Source organism: Microcebus murinus, chromosome 1 (assembly GCF_040939455.1).
Source record: "Microcebus murinus isolate Inina chromosome 1, M.murinus_Inina_mat1.0, whole genome shotgun sequence".
NCBI lineage: Eukaryota > Metazoa > Chordata > Mammalia > Primates > Cheirogaleidae > Microcebus > Microcebus murinus.
Window position 1 is genome coordinate 32,898,784 of NC_134104.1, and position 19,323 is coordinate 32,918,106.

The 19,323-nt window shown below is 33.4% G+C and overlaps 1 protein-coding gene across 4 annotated transcripts in view; it reads right to left on the reverse strand.

The window, feature by feature from the left end:
* The window catches only part of GBE1 (1,4-alpha-glucan branching enzyme 1), a 280,122-nt gene that overhangs the window by 132,705 nt on the left and 128,094 nt on the right, over window positions 1-19,323 (reverse strand). For all 4 annotated transcript variants that reach the window (XM_076000886.1, XM_076000895.1, XM_076000892.1 and 1 more), the window contains 4 exons: window positions 12,839-12,964; window positions 11,874-12,009; window positions 8,307-8,397; window positions 4,685-4,894 (listed from right to left, as the gene is read on the reverse strand). In XM_076000886.1, the coding sequence (XP_075857001.1) occupies window positions 4,685-4,894; window positions 8,307-8,397; window positions 11,874-12,009; window positions 12,839-12,964 (563 nt within the window). The remainder of the gene's footprint in view (window positions 1-4,684; window positions 4,895-8,306; window positions 8,398-11,873; window positions 12,010-12,838; window positions 12,965-19,323) is intronic.

Genomic DNA, 19,323 nt, shown 5'->3' on the forward strand with positions numbered 1-19,323 from the left:
ATTTAAAATATGAAATATAAATTGTAGCTTCTGATTTCATCTGGATAAGAAATAAATTCAAAATTACAGGCAGATTAGCTATCACATGAAGAGGGTAAAGTGAAGGATTGGGTTTTTACACACTTATATTCATGTAAAGAATACTAATTAAATGTACTCTCATACAGCTAAATAAAAGCATGATATTTATGTTTATAAAGAATAATTTTTGGTTGGGTGTGGTGGCTCACGCCTATAATCCTAGCACTCTGGGAGGCAGAGGCGGGTGGATCATTTGAGCTCAGGAGTTTGAGACCAGCCTGAGCAAGAGCAAGACCCCATCTGTACTAAAAAAAAAAATAGAAAGAAATTAGCTGGACAACTAAAAATATATATAGAAAAATTAGCCAGGCATCATGGCAAATGCCTGTGGTCCCAGCTACTTGGGAGGCTGAGGCAGAAGGATTGTTTGAACCCAAGAATTTGAGGTTGCTATGAGCTAGGCTGATGCCACAGCACTCACTCTAGCCTGGGCAACAGAGTGAGACTTAGTCTCAAAAAAAAAAAAAAAAAAAAGAGGAAGAAGAATTTTTATTTGGATTTTGTATGTCTTTTCATATTTTATAACTATAATGGAATTATTTTATAATGAGAAGTATTTCTTTTTAAATTGCCTATATCAGACATAACTCTCTACAACAGAAATATGACCAAGATATTCTCTTTTGAATTTGTAAAATAGCAAGCATATTCATTGTGTGTGGTCAAAACTTGTTAGATATAGGAATTTGTTTTTAATTTATATTTTAAATTTTTATTAATACATAATAGTTATATACATTAAAGTCATATATGTGATGTTTTGATACAGACATATAATATATAATGATTAAGTCAAGGTAAATAGGGTATCCATCACCTCAAGCAATTGTCATCTTCTTTGCATTAGGAACATTCCAATTCCACTCTTAGTTATTTTAAAATATACAAGAAATTGTTGTTAACTATAGTCACCCTATTGTGTTACCAACTACTAGATCTTATTCATTCTATCTAACTATATTCTTGTACCCATTAGCCATCTCCTCTTTACCCACCTCCCACCAAAATTCTTTAATGCTTCACCCTTTGAAAGGTAGGATCCACAAGCTCTGTCCCCTGAATCTGTGACTGTTAGACCAATAGTTTACAACAGAAATGAACTGTCCCAGTTTGCAAATCCAGATCATATGAAATGGCAGTCTGCATCTCCTATCTTTTGGGACTTCCACTCTTATGAGAAAGCCATCTGTGTAATGGACTACAAGGTGAGGAACCCTCTAAACCACAGCCATGAGTGAGCGCCTAGCTGACAGCCAGCACTGTCAGTCATGTAAGTGAACCATCCAGAAAACAGATGCTCCACATCCTGCTAGACCCACCCCAGCAGACACAACATTAAGAAAAGAAGAGCCATTTCCACAGAGCTATGTCCAAATCGCAAATTTGGTAACAAAACAAACTACTGTTATTGTCTTAAGTCACTAAATTGTAAGCTGATTTGTTAAGGAGCAATAGATAACCTAAAGAGTAGAGTGGGGTTTTAATTATGAATGCTAAGATTATAAAAATGGCTTTAGTGTTACACCAAAACAATATTAAATTACATATGCAGTAAGTAGTAAGAATAAAAGGAGGTAACTGTAAAAGAAAAAGCCTGGTAAATTTTAGCAGGCTAATATAAATTTTATCAATAAAGTTTCTAATAAGTTACACAGAAGTACTGAGATAATAATTCAAAGAGTTATAGAAACTTTACTGTTTTATATATTGAAAAACCTAATTATTAAAGAATTTCTTTAAATTTGGTTATATACACTGGCTTTGTAGAATTTTTTTTATTATTTCAGAATATTAAGGGGTAGAAATGTTTTAGGTTATATGAATAATTTTTGTAATGTTTCAGTCCTGGCTATAGGTGTGCCCATTACCCAAATAATGTTCATATACCCCTTAGGTTGGTTTCACCCCTCTGCTGTTCCTCCCTCCCCCTAGTTTCTTTCCACTGAGTTTTACTTCCCTCTGTGTACTTGTGTGCTCATTCGTTAGTTTCAATTTAATAGTGAATACATATGGTCCTTGTTTTTCCAGTCTTACAATACTTCACATAAGAGAATGGTCTCCAGTTCCATCCAAATTGTTGCAAAAGGTACTAATTCATTTTTTATAGCTGAGTAGTACTCCACAGTATAAATATATCACATTTTATTATCTACTCATGAACTGATGGGCACTTTTAATAGATGCTGGCATGGATGCAGAGAGAAAGGAACGCTTATACACTGTTGGTGGGACTGTAAATTAGTACAACCTCTATGGAAAACAGTATGGGGATTTCTCAAAGAACTAAAAGTAGATCTACCATTTGATCTAGCAATTCCACTATTGGGTATCTACCCAAAGGAAAAGAAGTCATTTAGCCAAAAGGACTCTACAATTGAATGTTTACTGCAGCACAATTCACAACTGCCTTGTAGGATTTTATCTATATTGTTGAACGTTGTCAGAACCAATAGTATAAACCTATATGAAAAATACTAATTCTAGCCAGCCATGGTGGCTCATTTGTAATCCCAGCTACCCAAGAGGCTGAGGACAGGAGTTTGAGACCAGCCTGGGCAACACAGTGACATCCTGACTCAGAAAAGAAAAAAGGAAAGAAAGAAAGAAGAGAGGGAGGGAGAGAGGGAAAGGGAAAGGAAAAGAAAGGAGAAAGGAAAGGGAAGGGAAATACTAATTCTATAAAATTGGCAAATCTAGATATTGGCCAAATAGAACAACATGTAGAATAATGGAAACATATTTTCATAAAAGTATATTTACAGAGGACTAAGCCTATGTGATACAGTAAAAACAAAATAAATGGTCCTAAAAATAATATTACATAATAATAAGCTAAAACAAAATACACATTATTTACCAAAATTATATACCTGAGAAACATTAATAGCTAATTCAATAAAAAAAGAAATCAAGTTTTAAATAACAATGTTACGTTTGTTTCAATTTCTGTAAAAGAAATGTTTTTGAAAACAATATGTATAATTCCTTTTCTTTAGAAAATTAGCTAAGTTTAAGTGCACTTTGAGAGCTCATGGTACAGAAAAATACACTGTGATAAATCTTTTAATAAAATAAAGAATTATTTTATAACATAAAAATCTACCCAATTAATATATTTCTTTTTAAGTATAGCTCTACAGAAAAATAGTTTTAAAACATAAAAATCTAACCATTCAATATATGTCCTTTGCAAGGCACAGTTCTACAGAGTAGAATCAACCTCCATTTATCCAAATATGAACCAGAGAGTTCAATTAATTGTATTTCTTCTGCATATTCTACTATTATAAGATTTACTCAATAATGTAATTAGTGGGGCTATATCAAGGAATTAATACAAGTTTAGTCCTTTGTATGTGCTATAGCATAAAAAGCAATGTTCAAAAAACTGACATAAATATAAAATGATTTCATGGAAGGAATTATATTAGCCTCAAAATTGTCTCCTCTTACAATGAAAAACCTAAGAATAAGAATTATTAAATAATTTGTACCAGAATGAAGTTAGGCCTAGAAACCTGCCATTCTCTAGTGTCTTTTCTCAACCTTTATGCTGCTTCATCTGGCATGAGTCCTTCCTATATGGCTATGAAATATAAAATAATTTATGATATTAAGGAAAGAGTGAAGCAAAATAATTTCTTCTATATAAAAATCATATAATTTATTTTGAAAAATGAGAATTTTTCATTTTACAAAAATATTTGCTGAAGCATTTTTCTACACTATTTTCTGAGTACGTGTATGTTCATGTATAATACAACATCCAAAATAAAATTAAATCTTTTCAAGAATATTTATTATAAAAAATTATATATTACTTGATACTTTGCTACTTTTAATATGCCTCACACCATATTTTCATTATATTCTCACTTATGAGAAATAATGGATTAATGGTATTTTGAATTTTCCTTTTTAATTTTTGCCATATTGTGCTATTTAGATTTAATCACGTAGAACACCTTTCTACTTAGATTGCAGAGGAGGTCATAGATGTGTTCAATTTCAACAAGCTGTCTCAACACTAAGCCTTAGTTTACTTATCTGTAAGATGAGCATAACAATAGTACTTACCATGTGTAAGTAAAGTTAATGTAAATGAGATGAAATGTGTACCTAATATATCTAAAACACCATACCTGACACATATTATATACCAAAAATGTTAGTTGTTATTATAGTTCTAAGTTAATAATTTAACTAAAACAAAAAATATGGTAATATTAAGATATCAAAATATGAATTATGATTTTTAAAAATTGCTTACTTTAGACAGTGTGTATTTCTATATTAAAAGGAGATTTGCTATGGTTAGATCAACTTGATAAAGTGGTCTTTTTGATATTAAAAAATTATTCACATTTAAACTTTTAAATGACAATATAACCAATGTATTTCAAATGGCATAAAATTTGTAAAACTGAAATTTAATGCAACACACTTGTGCTATAAAAAACAAGGTAAAATTGCTCATACAATGAAAGAAAATCAAATTAACAACATTAAATACCAGTGAGAGAGTACACATACAATGAATTTGGTGAAATTCCTTCACATTAATTTCAAACAAAAAAAAAAAATTCCATATTATATTACTTACCTGGAGTAGGCAAACAGTCTACTATCCCAAAGATCATGAGTCCCTTTAGATCCAGAATGAAAATAACAGGAATCTGTCCCATCAAACATATTCAATCCATCTTCTGAATTTTTTGAAGCATGGCTGTGTACCACATCTAAGAGGACTATGATACCCATTGAATGAGCTGTATCAACCAACTCTTTGAGCTCTTCAGGCGTTCCATAACGGCTAAAGGTAAAGAACAAGATAACATCATATTTAAAGCAAATAGGCAACTGTGCATCAATTGTGTTACCAGCAGAGTACTAGATATTTAAATACTCAAATCCAGTATGATATAGTACTTACATACAGCTCATAGTTGTTTAATATTTGTTATTAAGCAAATTTAAAATCATTAAATAAAAAAATAATTTAAATCAGGCTATTAAATGTATATTTATATCCCAACCAAAATTTAAATTTGAGAGTGAAATAGTAAAACTATGCTTCTCTGTCTTCAGAGCTTTTGATTTCTACCTCCAAGCCTAGCTAGCCAGGGTCACAGCTGCTCACATGTCTGCCCATCCCTTTGAGTGTGTACATTTAGGGGTGAGAGACTCCTTGAGTATTTCTTTCAACATCCATGGTGCCTTGACTGACGCATCCCCACTGCACTTACTACCAAACTCAAATGCCCTCAGGTACCAGGGGGCAAAATGAATGTGCCAGGTCTGTCACCACCCAAGCAGAAAAGATGGTTATGCACCTGTGCTCATGTTAAAGGCAGTCTCCTAGTTTGCATGAAAAATAATCACTCCCGTAGGAAGCCCTTTCTTAACCAATATACAATTTTGACATTATAGTCTTCCATAGTATCAACTTTGCCCTTTAAATAAATAATTGCCCTTGTCATTAATTATTTAGTATCTCTCTTCTTTACTAGATTACATGTTCTTTGAGAGCAGGGGTTTACAGTATAGTGGCTTGGTATATAGTAAGTCTTCTGACAGCCCAATCCATTGAGCAGAAAGAGCTATCTATGAAAAGTGCAAATGTGACAATGTCATCCTCAATTTAAAATCATGGTTGTGCTCCTATTGTTCCCAAGATGAAGACCACTCCCCATATCATGTCCTTACTGTACTGCCTAATATGGCTCCTTCCGATAACATTAGATTATCTTATGATACTCTGCCCCCTCCTCTCCTTATCCCAACCACCTAGCCTTTTTTCCACTCATTGAACAGCATGTTCAACAAATGAACATCCCCAAAGTTTCATTCATTCACTCACTTATTCCTTTGTTTGTTTGCCAAATACTGAGTTATCTACTGCATGCCATAAATTTTTCTATACTCTAGAAATACAGGAGTGAATAAACATCTCTGTCTTCATGGAATTTACATTGTAGTTGGGAGACAATAAATAATAAACAAAATATGTGGAATATCAGATAGTAATAAATTTTCTACAGAAAAATGAAGAAAAGCCTCTTCATTCCCTCAATGGGAATGGCAGGTTTGCTTTGTTAAGTAGTGTTATCAGTGAATATTTTATGGAGAAAGCAATATTTGAGGAAGAAAAAGTAAGGAACAAAGTATGAGCATATCTAAGGGTAAGAATTTTCCAATAGAAAGAAATAGCAGGTGCAGGGCACTGGTGCAGGAATGAGCTAGGAGAATCTGAAGAAAAGCAAATAGGGTACTGTGGCCAGAGTGGAATTATCAAGAGAGAAAAAAAAATGAGCCCAAAGAGTCAGTCAAGACTCACATCAATGGCACCTAGTGGACCAATGTAAGGTCTTTGGCTTTCATTCTGAAAGAATTAAGGAATCATTTGAGGGTTCTGAGCAAGAGAGTGACATAATGTGACTTTCAGATTAAAATGATTACTCTAGCCAATGTGCAGATAATAAGACATGTGAATTGAGGGAGAGAAGTTTAAAGAAGGGGAAGGAGGACCAGAGAAAACAGAGTGACCAGTTAGCAAACTATGCAAATAATCCAGGTAAAAGCTAACAGCAATGTGAACCAGGGTGGTAGCACTGAGGGTAGCTAAAGCAGCCAGATTGGCATATATTTTGAACTTATGTATGGCTAGGTTTTTTTAATAGCTAGAATATAGGGAAGAACAGAAGGTGAAGAGTCCAGTATAATACCAAGGTTTTTATCTTGAACAACTGGAAGATGAAAACACCATTTATTGAATTGCAGAAGATGGCAGGAGGAAGACATTGAAAGATAAGATCAGAAATTTAATTTTAGACATATCAAGTTTGAGATATGTATTAGATATCCCAGTGTCAGACACTGTCTAGAGTTCACAAGAGACGTCCATGAAGGAGACTTAAATTTGGAAGTTGGCATGTAGAGCTTATTTCCAGTAGAAAAAAATAGCAAGTGCAGGACACTAGTGCAGGAATGAGCTTGGAGCATTTGAAAAAGAGAAAATAGGCTTATGGCATTCTTACATAAGCTATAAGAACGGATGAGATTTTATGAGCCACCCCCACCCCACTGTACTTCATATAGATAGATAAAACAGTGGGACCAAAGGCTGAGCACTGAGAAGCCCAATATTTAATGGTCATAATGATAAAAAGAAAAGAGCAAAGAAAATAAAGAAGATACAACAAGTGAAGTGGGAAGAACAATAGGAGGTTATAATATTCTACAAGATAAGGAATAAAAAAAGAAGTTAACCAATTGTGCCAAATGGTGCTGACAACTCAAGTCATCTAAGAAAATGACCATTGTATTTAACAATGTGAAGGTCATTAATATCCTTGACAAAAGCAATTTCAGTGAAGAGGCAGATAGTCTACTCAGAATTAATTCAAGAAAGACCAAGAGTAGAGACAGTAAATATACATAAGTTATTCATGGAGAACTACTATAAAGAGAAAAAGACAAATGAATCGGCATCCTTTTTTTCTGTCTAGAATATTGTCTACCCAAGCCCACTTCAACTCTTCTCCCAGTTAACTCTTAATCATGTTTTAAGTCTCAGTTCCAACATCAGTCCAGATCTATTACAAACTTGTCAGACTTCTCATTATATGCTATTATAGTACCCTGTCATTTTCTTCTTAGCTTTTATTACAGGTAGAAATCTCAATATGTATGATCATTGTAAACTCTATGACACAGAGCAATGTTGGACTTGTTCAATTATACCTCTTCACTTGCACAGGACTCTTTGGTATCTCTGCCCAGAGAGCCACATTCCTTGGATTTCAGCCTGAGAGGAAGGGCAGTACTTCTGTGGGTAGTATATGTCCTAATAAGGACCTCTTCAATGAGCTTCCTACATGTCAATCTCTATCCAAAAAAAGAGGTGAGCTCTTAAAATAATGGCTTCCACAAGACATGATTTTCTGACTGAAGTTTGGGCCTCCAAACTTGTGACAATATTAGCAGGTAACTGGACATTTTTTATCAGAAATCATTCCATGAAAAGCAACATTAAAGCAGGGTTGGCCTCTAGGGCTAGATAGGAAGACAGTCTATGACCATAGTAAAAGATAATGTTCAGATTCTATTATTAGTAACTCTGTAAACCCTAAAATAGGATACAAAGTATTATAAAAAATATAAAAATTCATTTTTAAAATTTTTTGCTCAAAATAAAAATAGAGATGATGAGTCTTTCATTTTACCTTGAAGCTGCAAAGAAGCTTGTGATTTGATAACCAAAACTGGCATAGTAAGCATGCTCCATGATTGCCATCAACTGAATGCAATTGTATCCTGTATAAAGCAAAGGTCAAATAGAAATTTAAAGCCACATCTTAAAAAAAATATTGAAAAAAATGCATCTTGCTCTAAAGACAATAAATTTTACATACTATCTGTAATCTCTGATCATCTTGAAAATTCTACTACTTTAACATTTTTTGCTTGTCCGACCTTCTAACACAAAATTGGACAGTTAATTTCTTAGTTATATTCTAGCTATTTGAAATGTCTTCATTTTAATAAGCAATAGATGATATGCAAATTTATTCTTAATTTGGTTTTAGGATATTAAAGATGTCAATCCATATATGCTAAACTTCAGTTGCACTTATAACATTCATATTCAAGATTATGAAAGCTAAATAAAAGTAACTGCATGATATATACTTTTTTATTTTGCCTTTTCAAATATATTTCAGTTATTTTTATCATATAGCATAAGAAATATTACCAAAGCTATTTTTTCCACAAGGTAGCTTTTATAAAGTCATTATTAATGCTTCTACTTTCCACTGTTTTTTTTCTTTTTTTGAGACAGAGTCTCACTCTGTTGCCCAGGCTAGAGTGAGTGCCATGGCGTCAGTCTGGCTCACAGCAACCTCAGTCTCCGGGGCTCAGCGATCCTACTGCCTCAGCCTCCCGAGTAGCTGGGACTACAGGCATGTGCCACCATGCCCGGCTAATTTTTTTTTTGTATATATATTTTTAGTTGGTCAATTAATTTATTTCTATTTTTGGTAGAGACGGGGTCTCGCTCAGGCTGGTTTTGAACTCCTGACCTTGAGCAATCCGCCTGCCTCAGCCTCCCAAAGTGCTAGGATTACAGGCGTGAGCCACCATGCCCGGCTTTCCACTGTTTTTTGCACCTATAAATTTACTCCAAAGATGCACATGTGCATGCATGTACACACTCACAGACACACACACACACACCCCACATTCCTTTCTCTATCCCAATGTATTTTGCTCTAATAGCAAATGAAGTGACTCAAAAGGGTGGGTATTGTGTTTTAAAAATGTATAATATTTTAAAATATTTACAAACATATTTTTAATATAAGCAAATAATCAATAAAAAATAAACTTTTGGTTTCTAAGGAAATCAAAAAAGCTAAGAAAATCAGGTTTTTCTTCTTCAAAGTATAATTTTATAAAATTTTCAAATATGAATATGATTTGATTACTTTGAAGGTTACAATTCTGTAACATATATAGAAAATATTCTTATTCTATCCCCAGAGTACAATTCACATAAGCTTCCCAATTTTTTTAAGGTTTATATAAATTCATATTCAATGCCAGTTTCATTTAAATATATAGCTATACTTATAAACACTTGCAAACAACTAAGTGGCAACTAATTTAATTCTTCTTGGTTGATATCTTGTAGTTTCTCATGTACATATTTCAGTATATCACCAATACTGGAACAATTACAAATTCACAATCAGAGCTAGAAATTTATACATTTAGAGAAGAAAATAAAATTCCCCATGATTTCATAATCTACTAAAAAGTTACTATGGGTTACTTTATTGTAAAAAAAAATTAGCTATCAAGCCTGAGAGAAATATGAATATAAACTTCTGCTCAGATAATATAAATCAATTATTATATATCTTATAACAAAATATAGAGTTTAAATTTTATTTCTGTAATATTATCTTATGATCAAGCACCAATTTATAGTTTTATTATTAATTGTTATGGCATTAATCATTCCTGGATTTATTTATGTTCCAAATACTGGGCTAGGTAATTCAGATACAAGGATGAATAAGCAAATCCTTCTGCTGCTGAACTTTCTGCAAGAATTGAGTCATAAATAATTTATCTATAATATGAAATAACACCTCAAATATAACAATTTTAACATAATATCTATTAAATATATTAATATTAAGTTATACATACATTTAATTAATTCCAATTTCAGGAACATGACTTCACCATCACAGAATCCATACATCACTGAAAACTATAACCATGACTTGCAGACCTTTCCCCTAACCACAATTTGGACTCCATAGCAGGAGCAGTATAATTAAATATACTTTTCTGTCCTGCCTATACATTGGAGCAGGTGCTAAATATGCTATAAAATTATTTGTAAAATAATTAAAAAGCACTACCTAAGCCAGGCGTGGTGGCTCACGCCTGTAATCCTAGCACTCTGGGAGGCTGAGGTGGGCGGATTGCTCGAGGTCAGGAGTTCGAAACCAGCCTGAGCAAGAGCAAGACCCCATCTCTACTATAAATAGAAAGAAATTAATTGGCCAACTAACATATATATATACACACAAAAAAAAAAAATTAGCCGGGCATGGTGGCGCATGCCTGTAGTCCCAGCTACTTGGGAGGCTGAGGCAGCAGGATTGCTTGAGCCCAGGAGATTGAGGTTGCTGTGAGCTAGGCTGATGCCATGGCACTCACTCTAGCCAGGGCAACAAAGCGAGACTCTGTCTCAAAAAAAAAAAAGAAAAAAAAAAAGAAAAAAAAAAAAGAAAGCACTACCTATAAAATTTTAGTCAGTCAGTACCAATTTGATGGCGAGTAGATCTGTAGCCCATTTTCCAGATTTTGTGTCGTCTCACTTTGTAATATGGGCTTAAACTCAATCCAGGATAGCATAAACGGTGCTAGCTCACTGTCATTTCTTAGGATTGAGTAATATTCCATTGTGAGCATATACCACATTTTAGTTATCCACTCATGAACTGACGGGCACTTAGGCAGTTTCCATGCCCTTGGAATGGGTTTGGTGAACACCACCTGGAGGCTGGACACACTAGAAGCTGGGGGGGGGGGAAGATATGTAACCCTATCAATATCTGTACCCCCATAATATGAATAAAAAAGTATTTAAAAAAAAACACTACCTATAAAATTTAAAATATTAGATTTGGAGCAAACTCAATCAATCATTCAGCAGTATATAATTCACTCTCTTGGTTGTTCCCATGCAGACAGGGTCTGTGTCATTACAGTCCAATAAAAGAATATCTAGCACAATGTGTCTCACACATAAGATGTTCCATAAATGGTTGTTAACTAAGTCATCCAGACAGGGGCTATATGAAATGACTCTGACATAAATGAGTTCCAGGTACCTTACAAATACAAGATTTTTTTCCCTAACAAATAAAATGAACAGGCTATGATAAATGACCACTTAAATTGATAAAGGTTTTCTCCTGTAGAAAAGTAATTATGCTTACATATTTATCTATAATTTTGGAAGCCATCAGTTCATATTACTTAAAATTGAAATTGGAATAATATCTTCAATTCTTATGCTCTATCTTATTCCATTTCTCTTTTCTATGCTATCACTATTACAGAGCAATTTGAGAAGACTAAAATAAAATGCATTTCTATTACATATTTAATCTCTTAACACAAAAAAGAGACAGTTGTAATTAGCTTTTCTAATAAGAGAACAGACTCATTAAAATTTTATCTGAATAAAAATCACAGTTATTACTTACCAAGGTCTTTGATTCTTGGTAGTACATTGCATGTAAAATGTTTATAAGAAGCTACTTTTCCTTCATGGGAAGAAATTCCCACATGGGATTCATAAATTCTCAGACTTCTTGGCTTTTTTGGTCTGGAATGCTTAAACTACAGAATATAAAATTGCATGTAAAATTAAACCAGTAATTCAGGTATGGCACTAACTGATCACGCGTGTTAAATCAAACGGTCGATAAATTTGGACAAACACTTGGAACTGTTCTCACTTATAAAAGACACTGGCTACATTCACTAAATTTTCTTTTGGAAAAAAAATCCTTTTTATGATATTATTAATGGACCTATTTTAAAAGCGGAATCATGTAATGGTTTGTGCCATATCACTGGGTGAAGATTTTTCTTGAGCCTAAGCTTTAGAGAAAATATAAGAGCCAAGGAATATGTACATAATTATAAAATGCAAAGCATTTATCAACAAACTCCAAAAACTTAATGGACAGAAAAATGAATTCAAAGATGCATATAACCACTTGTAAACGATACAGCAGTAAAAATTACCCTAATTAATACATTCATGATATAGTCTTCCCTATTTCTTGTTCCTAAGGATATTGATCCTGCTTCTAACCCATGACATTGAGACACATTACATCACTGAAGAGTCTTTAATAAATCAGAAATTCAAGTTAAAAAAAAAAAGTATCCCTTACAGATCAAAAATTAAGTAGTGACTTAGTATTCTTTTTTTCCCTTAACCTCAGAAGCATAGGATAAAACAAAAACTCACTTCTATCTTTTAATGGCTACACAAAATGGACTGTGATGTATGTATAGCATAAGAGGAATGCTATGATGTAAAATACTAAACTAGAGGTGAAGAGAGGTGTTAAACATTATTATAAAAGTTATAAAAGTAAAAATTAATTTTCCTAGAAATATTGGAACAGGCATTTATTTAAAGATTTGTTGTTCTCACTTTATATGAGTGTTCTGGATCCCAGTGTATCCAATCATAATTCACATTATCACCTTCACGAGCCACATACTTCGCCCACGGTGAAATACGATACAAGATCTCTCCACTTTTGCTAGTAACAACTACCTAAAAAGAGAATGAGATGTTATTGCTTTAAAGTACTTTCACAACTCTTAAGATAATACAAAATAGTTTGAGTATGGCTACAAGTAGAAAAAGAGGAATGAGTTTAAGATTCTAGACCACCACACAGATGGGTGACCCTCAAGAACATATTTAAATTCTAAGGACATTGCTTTTCTCTTCTGCTATTACTATAGCATCCTTAATGTCATTTCCAGCTTGGATATTTTATGATTCCCTGGCAATTTCCATCATTGCAAACCAGCCACTGGAGTGGTTAATTAAACATACAGTAGATACTAAAAAGATAAGAATTATTATTTGGAAGCTGCTGTCAATAAATCAATCAACAGAAGGAAATAATCCTACTCTATTAAAAAAAAAGATAAGTGAGTTATATCATCTCTTTCTTTTCCTTTTCATAGCAATTAATGATAACATTTTCAGGAAGCTAAAGGAGAATAACGGGTTTAACACTTGTACATACATACATACACATAAATTTCCACCCTTCTCTTCTTTTATATCCTATTTCAAGTATTCTTTACCATATAAAACTAAACAGTGTCCCCTTTAACCACCTATTTCCATATTTTCCAAGAGTACCACTATTGTTTCCAGTAATAGAAAATAACAATAAAAGTACAAACACAATTTTACTGAATCCACCATTTTAGATTAGTACTGAATAAAGGATTTTGAATTTATTCAGCCATATACACAGAGCCCCCAATTGATCAAAACTGTAACTTTTTAAATAAGTTATCTTTTTAATTGAACTTTCTAAAAGCAAGTAAAATATAATCCAAATGTTCAGATTAGGAGCTACATTATGCGCTCAGCATTGAGAGAGAATATATTCTTCAATCTCCTTTAATAGAGAAAAGCTTAAGTACTCACAATTCTTGGTAATTAAATATTTGTATAATGCTTTATAGTTTAGAAAGGACTTTCACATTCATACCTCACTTGATTCCAGAAAATCTTTACGACCCAAATATTAACCGAGATTGAATTGCCAAAAGTCCCAAAATCACCAAGTGGCAGACACACAGAGCTGCCAATACTCACTCACTTGCTTTAAACAGGATTCCACAATATGTCAGATACCAAAATAGAATAAATCGTGGTTTACAATGAAGGAGGCAGGTAGGTGAGTGGTGAAAGGGATATGTACCTTAGCTGAATCCAGTTCTTTCTCCTTCTTCAGTATTCCTCCTACTTATTGAAGCTAATCATAGCCAACTATTCTTATTATTCAATAATTATCCCAAAGGCATAAATCAATAGAACTAACCCACTTCAAGATATTTTATCCCAAAAGTGATATTTTGAAACAAAACCCTTTGCTCACTCATCAACCCAGAACAGGTTATAAGGAAACAAAATACTATAAATTCATTTTCAATGAATAGTGCTCTGCCTAATTCATCCATCTATCCTTTCTCTGTTTTGCAAATGGCCCTACAAACCCTCCAAAGGTGGATCATAAACTAATAATTATTTTTAAAAGTGTGTGTTGGCAGAGAGAGTGTTTGAAACTTTAAGTAAAGAACATGAAGAATCTAATTCATGCTAAATTTAATTCCCGTAGCTTTGGAACATTAATTCGTTTATCATGCTATATACACAAATATCTTCAGAAGCTACTGAGTTGGAAGGAACAATTTCTCCATGGGTCTTTAATGCTTATATATCTTTTCCTGAGTATGCTAAGAATGCAAGGCCCTGACCATTGTTAATGAGGGACATTTCTCAGGGTTGTTTTTGTAGCCAGCAACCCTGAGGGATGAAATAATGTCTCCCTTGAAAACACAGAGCTGACTTGCTTACTTCTTGCAATAAAAGAATTGATTCTCAATGTTCAATATTCCCCTGGTATAATACAAACCCACTGTGTGAATAGCAGCTATCTGGGCCATATAGTGTCACCCCTATGGGCTTAGAAGACAAGGGGAACAGATGCAAATATGACATTCATACTGCTTACTGTGCTATGAGTAATGAAATCATTTGTCTCTGACTTAGGAGTCCTGTGTTTTGTGTCAGAATCTATGAAGCAATAACAGGTTAGCATCTAAGCTTGTAAGTAGAGTAAAATCAAATCACAGACCTGACAAAGACGTATTTGCTCATTCATTGACTAATATTTTTGTTTCTGAAAGTTCTGTTTCTTCCTTTCCTAATAGCCATTTGTACTAGGGGTGTTTGTTGGAATGGAGACTTTTAATTTTCCCATTTCCTCCTTCTTTCTTAGTATTATAGTTATAGCCAAATGATATGTAGAAAAAAGCTTTCCACCAAATCTGGAACATGCAACTGTGATTGTTACATAAGAAATTCCTCTATTCTTTAGGCCCCTGAATTTTGCAAGTATCTTTGTTACAGTAATTTAGGCTTTCCTAACTTACACACTTGACTATGGTAGCCACTTGACCTTGCTTTTGATTTTCTGTTCCTCAATTGTTGTGATATCGGTAACCAAATAAGAATATTATAATAAATTTAACCTGAGAAACATTCCAATAAGTAAAGAATATAACCTCTATGGACTACACTTTGCTTATAAAATTTGGGGGGTGGAGGAAGGGAGGATACATTTTGTATTTTTGCCATGAGTTCAGATTCCACAAGGAAATATTTTAGATGAGACAAGACATTATATCATTTAATTCACAACCTCAAAATATCAGCATGCTACATAGCAAATTTAGAAGAAATAGCTGGCTTGATTCATCTTTCAACAGTAAGTCTAGTAGCTGATAGGTTAAAAAGTTTACCTGATACTATCAAATGGAAAGTCTCATACACTGCTAGTGTGAGTATAAAATCTCTCGATAGCAATTTGGCAATATTCATCAAAAATTTAAAAAAAAATAATTCCAGGCCAGGAATGGTGGCTCATGCCTAGAATCATAACACTCTGGGAGGCCAAGGCAGGCAGATCATTTGAGCTCAGGAGTTCGAGACCAGCCTGAGCAAGAGCAAGAATCCGTCTCTACTAAAAAAAAAAAAATAGAAAGAAATTAGCTGGACAACTAAAAGTATATATATATATAAAATTAGCCAGGCATGGTGGCACATGCCTGTAGTCCCAGCTACTTGGGAAGCTGAGGCAGGAGGATCACTTGAGCCTGGGAGTTTGAGTTTAGTGTGAGCTAGGCTGACGCCACAGTACTCTAGCCTGCGCAACAGAGTGAGACTCTGTCTCAAAAATAAATAAATAAATAAAAATAATTCCAATGATTCAGCAATACTAATTATAGCAGTTTGCTCCATGGGAATAATCAGCGATGTGACCAAAGAAATATACCCTTCTGTATTAATGTTAATGTTACTTCTATTAGCAAAAACTGAATGACTGAATAATGTACAGCTGTTAAAAATTATACTATTGGGCCGGGCGCTGTGGCTCACGCCTGTAATCCTAGCTCTTGGGAGGCCGAGGCGGGCGGATTGCTCAAGGTCAGGAGTTCAAAACCAGCCTGAGCAAGAGCAAGACCCCGTCTCTACTATAAATAGAAAGAAATTAATTGGCCAACTGATATATATATAAAAAATTAGCCGGGCATAGTGGCGCATGCCTGTAGTCCCAGCTACTCGGGAGGCTGAGGCAGAAGGATCACTCGAGCCCAGGAGTTTGAGGTTGCTGTGAGCTAGGCTGACGCCACGGCACTCACTCTAGCCTGGACAACAAAGCGAGACTCTGTCTCAAAAAAAAAAAAAAAAAAAAAAATTATACTATTGAACTACAATGAAGGCTGCAAAAATTTCTATGAACGTACAGAAAAGAATATATTGTATCTAATATAAATGCACAAAATCTCATAACCTAAAGTATTTAAAAAGATAGAAAACTATTGATATGATTAACTATGGGTGGGAGGATGGTCAGTAATCATTGTTTTCTAGTTATGTTTCTATATTATGACTGCATTTTACTTTTATAGCTTCTAGGTTTTGAAACGTAAGTGTTTTAATAAGGATTAAAATTTATGAATCATGTAATCACACACACATCTATAGAGCTATGTCACTCAAGTTGTATATCCTGTGTATATTAGGTATATTGATACAATGTTAAAACCATAAAACTTAAAAAAAAATATTGACTCACTTGAAAGGGATATTATATTTAAAATGAAATCATTATGAATTTTATAGGTCAAATAAATATTTTGTGAGATTATAAAATTTTATAATAGTTTAATTTTTAATTGTTTTAACATATCCCTTTTAATGAGCCTCTGTAACTTATGGGAGCTTACCATCAAGACAATTATTAGATTGAATAAGGAACTGAGTAAAAGAAATCTCTACCTATGCAAAAGTCAAACTGACTTAGGTAACTATTTAAAGTCAAATTTGATTTAGAATGTGTCATTTAGAACTCAAATATACAATATAAGAAACAGCAAATGATGATGACAAAGCATGTGTGCTGTGTGTGTTCATTCATACTAGGAATATCTTTTGAAATGCTTCTTACAAAAGAGTATTTTTCCATGCATTGGAATATTACTGAGATAAGATGCTAACAATTTTACATAAATACACTGGATATGTTCAGCTGGTTAGAAGTAAGTGTTAGCATACTTTGGGAGATAATAATGAATGTAACTCTAGGTTTCATGATTGAATATGTGGCAGAATAACAGAAAAGGCACAGATATTCAAAAATATAATTCAAATTGCCCAAATTATACTACCAATGTCTCTTCATGTTATGAGGAAAACTCTTTATTTCAAAAAAAAGAATTCCTTTGAAGCACAGTGAAAAAAAAAAAGATATTGATCAAGATAACTATTTGATAGGGTATAGGTCAAAGTGAATAATCAAAGTCATTTCTCATTTATAAATCAATGTTCTTGGTGTCAAGAACAGAGTAGGCAAAAGACAATCTCTTCAATAAATGGTGAGTGGAAAACTGGATATCCATATGCAAAAGAATAAAACTAGATCCATATCAAATCAAAATCGATTAAAGACTTACATCTAAGAAGACCTGATACTAGGAAAGCTATAAAAGAAAACATTGGGGAAACACTTCAGGACATTGGTCTGGGCAAAGACTTATTGAGTAATACCCACAAAGCACAGGCAACCAAAGTAAAATTGGACAAATGGCATCACATCAAGCTAAAAAGCTTCTGCACAGCAAAGGAAACAATCAACAAAGTGAAAAGATAACCCACAGAATGAGAAAAAATATTTGTAACCTACCCATCTGATGAGGGATTAACAACTAGAATACATAAGGAGCTCCAACAACTCAATAAGAAAAAAATCAAATAATCTGATTAAAAAATAGGCAAATGATCTGAATAGACATTTCTCAAAAGAAGATATACAAATGGCCAAGTATATGAAAGATGCTCATCATTAATCATGAGGGGAATGCAACTCAAAACTACAAAGAGATATCATTCCACCCCAGTTAAAATGGCTTTTATCAAAAAAACAGACATTAAGGAATGCTGGTGAGGATGTGGGGAGAGGGAACCCCTCATACATGGTGGTGGGAATGTAAATTAGTATAACTACTATGGAGAAGATTATGGAGGTTCCTTCAAAGAACTAAAAATATAACTACCATATGACCCAGCAATCCTATTGCTGGGTATATATATCCAAAAGGGGGGAATTCAGAATATCAGAGAGATAACTCCACTCTATGTTTACTGTAGCACTATTCACAGCAGCCAAGATTTAGAATCAACTAAGTGTCCATCAGCAGATAAATCAATAAAGAAATTATGGTACATATACACAATGGAATATTACATAGCCACAAAAAAGAATGAAATCCTGCCATTTGCAACAAGATGGATAGATCTGAAGGATGTTATGTTAAATGAAATAAGCCAAGCACAGAAAAACAAATCTTGCCATGTTTTCACTCATATGTAGGAGCTTATCATTAAAACAACTGATCTCATGGAAACAGAGAGTAGAATGATGGTCACATCAGGTCACATGAGGTCACAAAAGGTAGCAAGGAGGGAAAGAAAAGTGGAGATGGTTAACGGGTGCAAAAATAGTTGATAGAATGAACAATATGTGATAGCACAACAAAGTGACTATAATCAGCAATACATAAGGGTATACTTTAAAATAACTAAAAAAGTAGAATTGCAATGTACCTAACACAAAGAAATGATAAATGCCTAAGGTGATGAATATCCCTATTACTCTGACTTCATCAATTCACATTGTATGCCTGTATCAAAACATTACATGTACCCTATTAAGATATATAACTATTATGTACCCATAATAATTAAAAAGAAAAAAGAAAAAACAATGTTATCTCTTTTTTGACTTTCTAAATAAATTTAGCTTTATGATGTATAACTGACAA